We start from the raw sequence: 11609 nt of genomic DNA on the forward strand, positions 1-11609 counted from the left end.
GAGGGTTTGGTCACCAAGCCAATTCCCCCTCCTGCCCCCATTGGTGTGACCTTCCCCGGGGGTGCAACCCCTGACCTACCCAGGGGTGCGACTGCATGCAAACAGCCTGCAGAGAACATGCCAGGTTGCAGGAGACAGATGGGTCCAAGAGTGGGGTCTGCGGGGTGGGAAGTATAAAGTAGGGAGGCAGGTTGGTCCCCATGAGCTGGGACTTTCTCCTTGGGGCAGAGGCAGTAGCTCCCCAAAAGTGTCATCTCCTCACTACTTCCACCTCCCAGCCACTCCAAGAAGCACAAGCACACAACCAGCACCTTGTACACCCCAGTGCCAAAACCCTTTATTCCTTTGTATTTATTTTACTTCTTTTCATTTTATCCTTCAGTCCTGATTTCTTTCATTTTACCATCATTCCCCCACCTCCATTACTTCTCCACCTCCCATTTCATTACTCACCTCCATACTATTAACTCTCCACCTCCCTGTTTCATGTTCCTGCCTCACTCCAACTGACCTCTTCCCCCCCCCCACCTAGAGCAGGGATAGAAGTCTGCCCTGGCCTACAAGTAGCACTCACAGCTGTTGCTCCAAGTCCAGCCCCTGCTTGCCAGCCCTTAGGGGCAAGTCACAGCTGTGCAGGTTGGGGACAGTCAGAGAAGTTTTTTAGCTATAAGGTGTGACTACTTCAAACTCAAGCTAGTGCTAACACCGATCAACATTTGAGCAGTGCAAAGGACAACATGTAACAAGGCCCTAAGTCTATACACTGGCACACTGCTATACAAGTACAATACGTATGATTTCCTATTTCTTATTTAACCTTATGCCTTTCAAGTTACAACATGTAAACTGGAACTGGAACTGCCCTACTGACCTGTTCTCCACACCAAGCAGATGGGAAGTGAGATCGCAGAGGTGCATCACGAATGGAACCCCACCCCCCACACCCACACCCCTGCAAAATCTTTCTTTTCATCTCTTTTTCTCTGGTGTAAGTTTATTTGGGGGTGGGGGGAGAGAGGGTTGTGGGGGTTGATTTAATTTTGGTTTTTTATTTTATTTTATTGAAAATTCCTGTTATCACATAACATTTTTAATTTTCCACAAGAAAATGTAAATAATAATATATTCGTATTTAACAGACTCTTCCTCTCTCCCCTCACCTAAAACTCAGAATTTGTGTTGACATTTTAATTTTTCTGGGACTTTTTAAAAATAAAAATGTTACTTCTTTTTGTGCAAAAATCATTCTGTTCAGCACCACCTGCCCTGAGATTGACAGATACAGGAAAACCAGGCCTAAGCCACTTATGCAATGCATCAAAAACGTGCTTAAACTCCATTTCCATTTAATTTAAATGCATACATTACCAGGGATTTAAACCTTTCAGACCAAGTATTTTGCATTAGCATCCAAAAATGCAGCTATGGCAATCTGTTCAAGAAAAGAATAAATATGAAAATGGGGTGTCCTGGCTCCCATTCTTGGTTTCTCAGATGACCATATTGTTTCTCTGAAACCATGCTTTAACTCTGTTCCAGTCTGCTTACTGATATATTTAATTATGTATATATTTATTCTTAGACCTAGAAATACGGAGAGAAACGGAAATGAACAATCAGACTCTGGTGACAGAATTCATCCTTGGGGGCTTCTCCAGTAACCCAAAGATGCAGTCCTTCTTCCTTGGTCTCTTTTCCATCATTTACATCATAACTCTACTGGGAAACCTGGTCATATTCTCCCTTATCTGCCTGGATCCTCACCTCCATACACCCATGTACTTCTTCCTCAGTAATTTATCTGTCTTAGACATATGTTACTCTTCCAGCACGATCTTCCACTTGCTGTCCAACTTCCTATTTCAGAGAAGAACTATATCACTGGTTGGTTGTGCAGCCCAAATGTATCTGTTTCTGGTTCTAGCAACCACAGAATGCATCCTCCTTTCAGTCATGGCATATGACCGATATGTAGCTATATGTCTCCCACTGAATTACACAGTGATTATGAACCAGAGGACACGTGTCACACTAGCAATGGTCTCATGGGGTAGTGGGTTGGTAGTGCCAGTACCATTTGCTGTCCTGACATGGAGACTGCCATTCTGTGGCCCCAATGTGATCAACCACTTCTTCTGTGAGATGCCTGCTTTGTGGAGGCTGGCTTGTTCTGATACACAACCGATTGAACTAGCCACCCAGGTGGGATCTCTCTTCTCTCTCCTTGCTCCTATCATATTCATTTTTGTTTCCTATGTGCACATCCTGGCTGCCATTTTGAAGATCAACTATTCTGGAGGCAGGCAGAAAGCCTTCTCCACCTGCTTCTCCCACCTGGTGGTGGTGGCTTTGTTCTATGGTACTGCTTTCTTCAGGTACATACAGCCCAGCTCCCTCCGCACTCCTGTGCTGAACAAGGTGATCTCGCTTTTCTACACTGTTCTCACCCCCATGTTAAACCCCATCATCTACAGCCTGAGAAACAGAGAGGTCAAGATGGCACTAGTAAAAATGCTTAGAAATGTAAGTTTCCCCCACGCAACTGAATGTGGGGTTTTCAAAGGCACCTAAGAGACATCACATAGAGTAATATGTGTAGGGATGGGAACAGTTGTGAAGTAGGCATAAAAGAATGGGTGGTAATCCATAGTTTCAAGTGGGTTAAAAGAATAGAATTTTGAAAAATATCTATGACTAGCATTTTACTTTGTATTTACATGGCTTATGTGACCTATTCACTGTTTATAGAATTGCTTTATATCCAAAAATAGCTCAAAACTCTGCATTGTTCAAATGATAAAGATGAGAATGGAGCACTACTCAGTCATAGCTGTGATGGCAGATTGGAGATAATGGTTACACACTTTGCTTTTCACAGTTCTGCTCCTTTGCATCTAAAAAAGGGGAAGTAGTAGAATTTAAAAAGAGACAGAAAATGGCAATCAAGATAATCAGGGATATGGAGCAGCTACCATACCCATAGAAACTGGAAAGGCTAGGACTGTTAAGTTTGGAAAGGATGAAGGTTGGTAAGAGCTATGACAGAGGTCTATCATGGAGAGTATGAACAAAATGAAAAGGGAACTTTAATTCATCAAGTCCAATAATACTAAAACTAGGCAGTCACCCACTAAAAGTGTATTTATTTATTTTACACAATGTATAGTTAACTTGTAGAACTCATTACCACAGAAGGTTGTAGACATGGACAGTATATCTAGGTTTGAAAAGGGACTAAACAAATTCATAGATGATAGATCTATTAATATCTTTTAAACAGACCACTCAGGGATATATTCTCTGGCATCTCTAAACTAATGGTGGTGGATGAGAGGGTGGGTAATGAAAAGGGGATGGAACGCTTTGGATGTGCCCTGTTCAGTGCTCTCCCACTAAAGCCCCCACAACTGACAGTGTTGGAGACAGGATACTGGGCTATAAACACCATTGGTCTAATCTAGTAGGACCCTTTTTTGTTCTTAGGAATGGATAAAATCCATGCAATAGTTCAGTGGATAAGATGATGTGGTATAGTTACAGAGCTCTACATTTGAGACTACTTCTGGATTTATGCTGCAGTTTGCCCCTGTCACTCTAGCTGCAAACAGTCCCTCCCTGGGCATTCAATATGGGAAGGCAAATGAGAGCTAGATGTGATGTGTACCAAATTACCCTATCATGCGCTTTTGGCTACAGCAACTGGTGTGCCTTGTCTGTGTCGAGATATTACATTTGGATGGACCTTTTAATCAAAACTGTGCTGAACTTTTTGGATCAAGGAGGGTGGAATAGGATCAAAAGTAGGTGCAACAAGTACAAAAGTACACCTAAAAGGCAGACATTCCCTGAAGCAATAGTGTAACTGAGGGAGGTGGTGATGGGTGGGGTGTTGGGGCAGAGCTACTTGCTCTCAGGAGCTTGTGGGACCCAGCCAACTGGTGTCAGTTGGACAGCTGAACCAGCCCTGAGAGCTGTGACCTGCTGCATATCTGCCAGACTCGGCCATGTGTGCCCCCTGCCCGGCTATCTGGGCAGCTATCTCCTGGAAGATGTTCTGGGTGTGGTGGCCTGCTTTGAACTCTGAAAGCATGTACTCCTGGCCCATTTTGGCCAGGAGGTGAGCCACAGCCAGCTGGGTCCAAGGTGCCAGCTCTGAGAAGGCAGGGTCTTCCCACTGGCCTCCCTAGCAGGAATTCTGGTGTTCCCTATTGGAAAACTGAAAAATCCCTCATAAAAAAAATCCCAAAATCACTCTGTAAAATACTCCCGAATCCATATTCCTCTACAATTAAAACAAAAGACCACTATAAAGAGAGAGAGAAAGTGAGAGAGAGACAGCGATCAGTTGGGCAATGTTTTATTGATATATCTACAGTGTTAAAGCAATGTGGAAGCTTACCAGTGTCTCTATCATCATAATAAAAGTGAACTTTAAATACATGTTTAATGAATTCATTAATACATATTTTGCTGCCCTCCCACAGGGGCTACGGCCCCCCAACAGCGGCTATGGCCCCCACACAGGGGTTACAGCCCCCCAAAAGGTAACCCCCACAGGGGTTACAGCTGCCCAACAGGGGCCACAGCTGTATCCAGAGGTCTAATTTTGCCCCTGCACTGAATGTTTTTTTGTTCCCGCATCTGCTTCTCAAAGGGATTTGAGACAGGGCAAGAGGCACATGCGTGCTCATCTGGATGTGCCAAGGTGTTCAAACATATGATCCCACTTCCAGAAAGTATCTATACTAAACTCCCAGACTATAGATGTGGTTGCAATAGACTTTAGGGTACACTCTCAGTCCTTTCTGTAGAACTGGGGCCACTGAATAGAAAGGAATACAAAAATCATGTTGTTAGAAGAAGATAATTCTGTGACCCAGAGAGGTGTGACAGTGCCACAGGGGCTGGGGATCCTGCTTTCTATTTTCTACTCCAAATACTACTTCTGATTCTTCCATGTCCATAGAGCTCTGCTGCCATCCAGAATGTGGTTATAGGTGGATCTAAACATAACCCTAGTTCCTACAAGGACTTGGTGTGTTAGGCAAATCCAGAGTACACCTATGCACAGCTTTTCAGGAAAAAAAATGGGAAGGAAATCTGCCATGAAAACTGGTATAGCTCAATAGGCTCCACAGCCCACACCATCACCATCTTCAGCACAGCCATACCGCCACTCATTGCGTCCTTTGTATTTATTTTACTTCTTTTCATTTTATCCTTCAGTCCTGATTTCTTTCATTTTACCATCATTCCCCCACCTCCATTACTTCTCCACCTCCCATTTCATTACTCACCTCCATACTATTAACTCTCCACCTCCCTGTTTCATGTTCCTGCCTCACTCCAACTGACCTCTTCCCCCCCGCCACCTAGAGCAGGGATAGAAGTCTGCCCTGGCCTACAAGTAGCACTCACAGCTGTTGCTCCAAGTCCAGCCCCTGCTTGCCAGCCCTTAGGGGCAAGTCACAGCTGTGCAGGTTGGGGACAGTCAGAGAAGTTTTTTAGCTATAAGGTGTGACTACTTCAAACTCAAGCTAGTGCTAACACCGATCAACATTTGAGCAGTGCAAAGGACAACATGTAACAAGGCCCTAAGTCTATACACTGGCACACTGCTATACAAGTACAATACGTATGATTTCCTATTTCTTATTTAACCTTATGCCTTTCAAGTTACAACATGTAAACTGGAACTGGAACTGCCCTACTGACCTGTTCTCCACACCAAGCAGATGGGAAGTGAGATCGCAGAGGTGCATCACGAATGGAACCCCACCCCCCACACCCACACCCCTGCAAAATCTTTCTTTTCATCTCTTTTTCTCTGGTGTAAGTTTATTTGGGGGTGGGGGGAGAGAGGGTTGTGGGGGTTGATTTAATTTTGGTTTTTTATTTTATTTTATTGAAAATTCCTGTTATCACATAACATTTTTAATTTTCCACAAGAAAATGTAAATAATAATATATTCGTATTTAACAGACTCTGCCTCTCTCCCCTCACCTAAAACTCAGAATTTGTGTTGACATTTTAATTTTTCTGGGACTTTTTAAAAATAAAAATGTTACTTCTTTTTGTGCAAAAATCATTCTGTTCAGCACCACCTCCCCTGAGATTGACAGATACAGGAAAACCAGGCCTAAGCCACTTATGCAATGCATCAAAAACGTGCTTAAACTCCATTTCCATTTAATTTAAATGCATACATTACCAGGGATTTAAACCTTTCAGACCAAGTATTTTGCATTAGCATCCAAAAATGCAGCTATGGCAATCTGTTCAAGAAAAGAATAAATATGAAAATGGGGTGTCCTGGCTCCCATTCTTGGTTTCTCAGATGACCATATTGTTTCTCTGAAACCATGCTTTAACTCTGTTCCAGTCTGCTTACTGATATATTTAATTATGTATATATTTATTCTTAGACCTAGAAATACGGAGAGAAACGGAAATGAACAATCAGACTCTGGTGACAGAATTCATCCTTGGGGGCTTCTCCAGTAACCCAAAGATGCAGTCCTTCTTCCTTGGTCTCTTTTCCATCATTTACATCATAACTCTACTGGGAAACCTGGTCATATTCTCCCTTATCTGCCTGGATCCTCACCTCCATACACCCATGTACTTCTTCCTCAGTAATTTATCTGTCTTAGACATATGTTACTCTTCCAGCACGATCTTCCACTTGCTGTCCAACTTCCTATTTCAGAGAAGAACTATATCACTGGTTGGTTGTGCAGCCCAAATGTATCTGTTTCTGGTTCTAGCAACCACAGAATGCATCCTCCTTTCAGTCATGGCATATGACCGATATGTAGCTATATGTCTCCCACTGAATTACACAGTGATTATGAACCAGAGGACACGTGTCACACTAGCAATGGTCTCATGGGGTAGTGGGTTGGTAGTGCCAGTACCATTTGCTGTCCTGACATGGAGACTGCCATTCTGTGGCCCCCATGTGATCAACCACTTCTTCTGTGAGATGCCTGCTTTGTGGAGGCTGGCTTGTTCTGATACACAACCGATTGAACTAGCCACCCAGGTGGGATCTCTCTTCTCTCTCCTTGCTCCTATCATATTCATTTTTGTTTCCTATGTGCACATCCTGGCTGCCATTTTGAAGATCAACTATTCTGGAGGCAGGCAGAAAGCCTTCTCCACCTGCTTCTCCCACCTGGTGGTGGTGGCTTTGTTCTATGGTACTGCTTTCTTCAGGTACATACAGCCCAGCTCCCTCCGCACTCCTGTGCTGAACAAGGTGATCTCGCTTTTCTACACTGTTCTCACCCCCATGTTAAACCCCATCATCTACAGCCTGAGAAACAGAGAGGTCAAGATGGCACTAGTAAAAATGCTTAGAAATGTAAGTTTCCCCCACGCAACTGAATGTGGGGTTTTCAAAGGCACCTAAGAGACATCACATAGAGTAATATGTGTAGGGATGGGAACAGTTGTGAAGTAGGCATAAAAGAATGGGTGGTAATCCATAGTTTCAAGTGGGTTAAAAGAATAGAATTTTGAAAAATATCTATGACTAGCATTTTACTTTGTATTTACATGGCTTATGTGACCTATTCACTGTTTATAGAATTGCTTTATATCCAAAAATAGCTCAAAACTCTGCATTGTTCAAATGATAAAGATGAGAATGGAGCACTACTCAGTCATAGCTGTGATGGCAGATTGGAGATAATGGTTACACACTTTGCTTTTCACAGTTCTGCTCCTTTGCATCTAAAAAAGGGGAAGTAGTAGAATTTAAAGAGAGACAGAAAATGGCAATCAAGATAATCAGGGATATGGAGCAGCTACCATACCCATAGAAACTGGAAAGGCTAGGACTGTTAAGTTTGGAAAGGATGAAGGTTGGTAAGAGCTATGACAGAGGTCTATCATGGAGAGTATGAACAAAATGAAAAGGGAACTTTAATTCATCAAGTCCAATAATACTAAAACTAGGCAGTCACCCACTAAAAGTGTATTTATTTATTTTACACAATGTATAGTTAACTTGTAGAACTCATTACCACAGAAGGTTGTAGACATGGACAGTATATCTAGGTTTGAAAAGGGACTAAACAAATTCATAGATGATAGATCTATTAATATCTTTTAAACAGACCACTCAGGGATATATTCTCTGGCATCTCTAAACTAATGGTGGTGGATGAGAGGGTGGGTAATGAATAGGGGATGGAACGCTTTGGATGTGCCCCGTTCAGTGCTCTCCCACTAAAGCCCCCACAACTGACAGTGTTGGAGACAGGATACTGGGCTATAAACACCATTGGTCTAATCTAGTAGGACCCTTTTTTGTTCTTAGGAATGGATAAAATCCATGCAATAGTTCAGTGGATAAGATGATGTGGTATAGTTACAGAGCTCTACATTTGAGACTACTTCTGGATTTATGCTGCAGTTTGCCCCTGTCACTCTAGCTGCAAACAGTCCCCCCCTGGGCATTCAATATGGGAAGGTAAATGAGAGCTAGATGTGATGTGTACCAAATTACCCTATCATGCGCTTTTGGCTACAGCAACTGGTGTGCCTTGTCTGTGTCGAGATATTACATTTGGATGGACCTTTTAATCAAAACTGTGCTGAACTTTTTGGATCAAGGAGGGTGGAATAGGATCAAAAGTAGGTGCAACAAGTACAAAAGTACACCTAAAAGGCAGACATTCCCTGAAGCAATAGTGTAACTGAGGGAGGTGGTGATGGGTGGGGGGTTGGGGCAGAGCTAATTGCTCTCAGGAGCTTGTGGGACCCAGCCAACTGGTGTCAGTTGGACAGCTGAAGCAGCCCTGAGAGCTGTGACCTGCTGCATATCTGCCAGACTCGGCCATGTGTGCCCCCTGCCTGGCTATCTGGGCAGCTATCTCCTGGAAGATGTTCTGGGTGTGGTGGCCTGCTCTGAACTCTGAAAGCATGTACTCCTGGCCCATTTTGGCCAGGAGGTGAGCCACAGCCAGCTGGGTCCAAGGTGCCAGCTCTGAGAAGGCAGGGTCTTCCCACTGGCCTCCCTAGCAGGAATTCTGGTGTTCCCTATTGGAAAACTGAAAAATCCCTCATAAAAAAAATCCCAAAATCACTCTGTAAAATACCCCCGAATCCATATTCCTCTACAATTAAAACAAAAGACCACTATAAAGAGAGAGAGAAAGTGAGAGAGAGACAGCGATCAGTTGGGCAATGTTTTATTGATATATCTACAGTGTTAAAGCAATGTGGAAGCTTACCAGTGTCTCTATCATCATAATAAAAGTGAACTTTAAATACATGTTTAATGAATTCATTAATACATATTTTGCTGCCCTCCCACAGGGGCTACGGCCCCCCAACAGTGGCTATGGCCCCCACACAGGGGTTACAGCCCCCCAAAAGGTAACCCCCACAGGGGTTACAGCCGCCCAACAGGGGCCACAGCTGTATCCAGAGGTCTAATTTTGCCCCTGCACTGAATGTTTTTTTGTTCCCGCATCTGCTTCTCAAAGGGATTTGAGACAGGGCAAGAGGCACATGCGTGCTCATCTGGATGTGCCAAGGTGTTCAAACATATGATCCCACTTCCAGAAAGTATCTATACTAAACTCCCAGACTATAGATGTGGTTGCAATAGACTTTAGGGTACACTCTCAGTCCTTTCTGTAGAACTGGGGCCACTGAATAGAAAGGAATACAAAAATCATGTTGTTAGAAGAAGATAATTCTGTGACCCAGAGAGGTGTGACAGTGCCACAGGGGCTGGGGATCCTGCTTTCTATTTTCTACTCCAAATACTACTTCTGATTCTTCCATGTCCATAGAGCTCTGCTGCCATCCAGAATGTGGTTATAGGTGGATCTAAACATAACCCTAGTTCCTACAAGGACTTGGTGTGTTAGGCAAATCCAGAGTACTCCTATGCACAGCTTTGCAGGAAAAAAAATGGGAAGGAAATCTGCCATGAAAACTGGTATAGCTCAATAGGCTCCACAGCCCACACCATCACCATCTTCAGCACAGCCATACCGCCACTCATTGAGGGAGGGACCCTCAAAGGACATAATGCCACAAGCACAGCGGAGGCAGTGCCCTGCTGCTCTAGGGAAGGGTACAACAACTACCTGTCACTTATATTCTGAATCAGTGGGGAGACTCACAGGCTCTTCATATTCCACCATTGCCCCATACCTCGCATCATGGCTCACAAGGAAAGGCATGACAAGCACAGCTGCAAAACAGGTATGTATGGTAGGGAGTGGACACTGCTCACACCAGAGCATGCTCAGAGGCCACTATTGGGCTAGTGAATGCTGCCCAATGCAATTTGCAGAACCAAAATGGAGAGTGAAAAAATATCACCCAATTACCCAGGTAAATTGAATATAAATGGCACCCAAAGACAACATTTTAGTCTTGTCTGGATGCCTAGACATCCACATCTGGCCGTCTGTCACATTTTTTGGTCACATGTTACCCTCTGCCCCTTCCCTCGCTCCTCCTCTGCTCCTGCCAAAAAATAAAATAAAAAACATAGGCTCATATCTGGATGCCTACATACCATCCCAGACTCCAGTAAAAAAGAAGAAAAGGAAAAGATATATTATCTTTCCCCCCAAATAACTCCGCAGCTAGAGTTCCTGAACCCTCATCTTCACTTATGCAAAGAGGGTTTAAACCTGGGTCTTTCTGACGTCATGGCACAGCAATCTGTACACCACACCATAGATTGGCCATTATCAAGTATGCTTTCCGGAACTCCTTTTGAAGGTGGCCCCCTGGTAGACCACTGTAGGAAGGTCTGCGTGAGGTTTGTGGGGCCTGGAGTGAGGAAGTAAATTAGAGGGTATGTGGCTTACTGAGGTGCCTGCAAGAAAGCCTTCAGTTGTAACCTGGTCCCTTGTCCCCAGTGGCACAGAAGTTTCTCTCCTTCTTTCCTTCCATTCATTTTTTCCAATGACTGTAAGAGTGGCTTAACTTGAAAAGAAGTGCTGGAGATAGGGACAAGGGATGCCTGGCATGCGATGTGTTCATCAGAATGCTATGCTGGGAAACAAAGGAGCCCTTCATTCAATACCCGTCTGGGTTAGGGGGCCCAGGACATGTAGCATCCCAAGAGACTGTAATTAAAGTACTGTTCTAGGAAGTGGAAGAAGCCCTGGTTCAATAAGGTGTGAGATTCCCATGCAGATGCACGACTGGGAAAGTATTTAGCATGAGAGTTCGTGTGGTAGGGTGTGTGGTAAGGGCATGAGGCTCTGGGCAGCGAGCCCAAAAAACTCAGCTACTCTGGTAGTGGCCTAGTCTACAGCATAAAATGTAGGGGACATGCCATACCCCAAAGATTCCCTCCTCTCCCCCTGCTGGAGCCCCGTCACCTTGTACCACTGAGGTCTGCACCCAGATGGAGTCTATGGCTCCAAGCTGTGGGGGCTGCCTGGCGTGACTGCCCGCAATTGGGAATAGGAGCAGAGGCACCCCCAATTGTGGGGTTTGTTCCTTAGTGAGGTCACTAGAGTGCCAAGTTGGGGAGCTCCAGGCAGAGGTGAGCAGGCTTCGCACCATCAGGGCCCGCGATGATTACACCAAAAGAACATAGAGCGAAGAGCACAGAAACCCGTCA

General features: G+C 44.4%; 2 protein-coding genes across 2 annotated transcripts; both read left to right on the forward strand.

Annotated features, from left to right (window-relative positions):
* The first annotated feature begins 1608 nt into the window (after positions 1-1608).
* LOC102371269 (olfactory receptor 2A12-like) lies at positions 1609-2571 on the forward strand. Its single transcript, XM_014527057.1, has one exon. It carries the CDS (start codon positions 1609-1611, stop codon positions 2569-2571), a length of 963 nt encoding a protein of 320 aa, XP_014382543.1.
* A 3881-nt stretch (positions 2572-6452) lies between these two features.
* Positions 6453-7415, forward strand: LOC106723191 (olfactory receptor 2A5-like). The gene has a single exon (XM_014527058.1). The coding sequence runs from the start codon at positions 6453-6455 to the stop codon at positions 7413-7415; it is 963 nt and encodes a 320-aa protein (XP_014382544.1).
* Positions 7416-11609: the final 4194 nt, after the last annotated feature.

Source organism: Alligator sinensis, unplaced genomic scaffold, assembly GCF_000455745.1.
Source record: "Alligator sinensis unplaced genomic scaffold, ASM45574v1 scaffold1595_1, whole genome shotgun sequence".
NCBI classification, from domain to species: Eukaryota; Metazoa; Chordata; order Crocodylia; family Alligatoridae; genus Alligator; species Alligator sinensis.

What these genes read in the sequence shown, in the direction of transcription:
- LOC102371269 (XM_014527057.1), top strand. Translation starts at nt 1,609, where the DNA reads ATGAACAATCAGACTCTGGTGACAGAATTCATCCTTGGGGGCTTCTCC.
- LOC106723191 (XM_014527058.1), top strand. Translation starts at nt 6,453, where the DNA reads ATGAACAATCAGACTCTGGTGACAGAATTCATCCTTGGGGGCTTCTCC.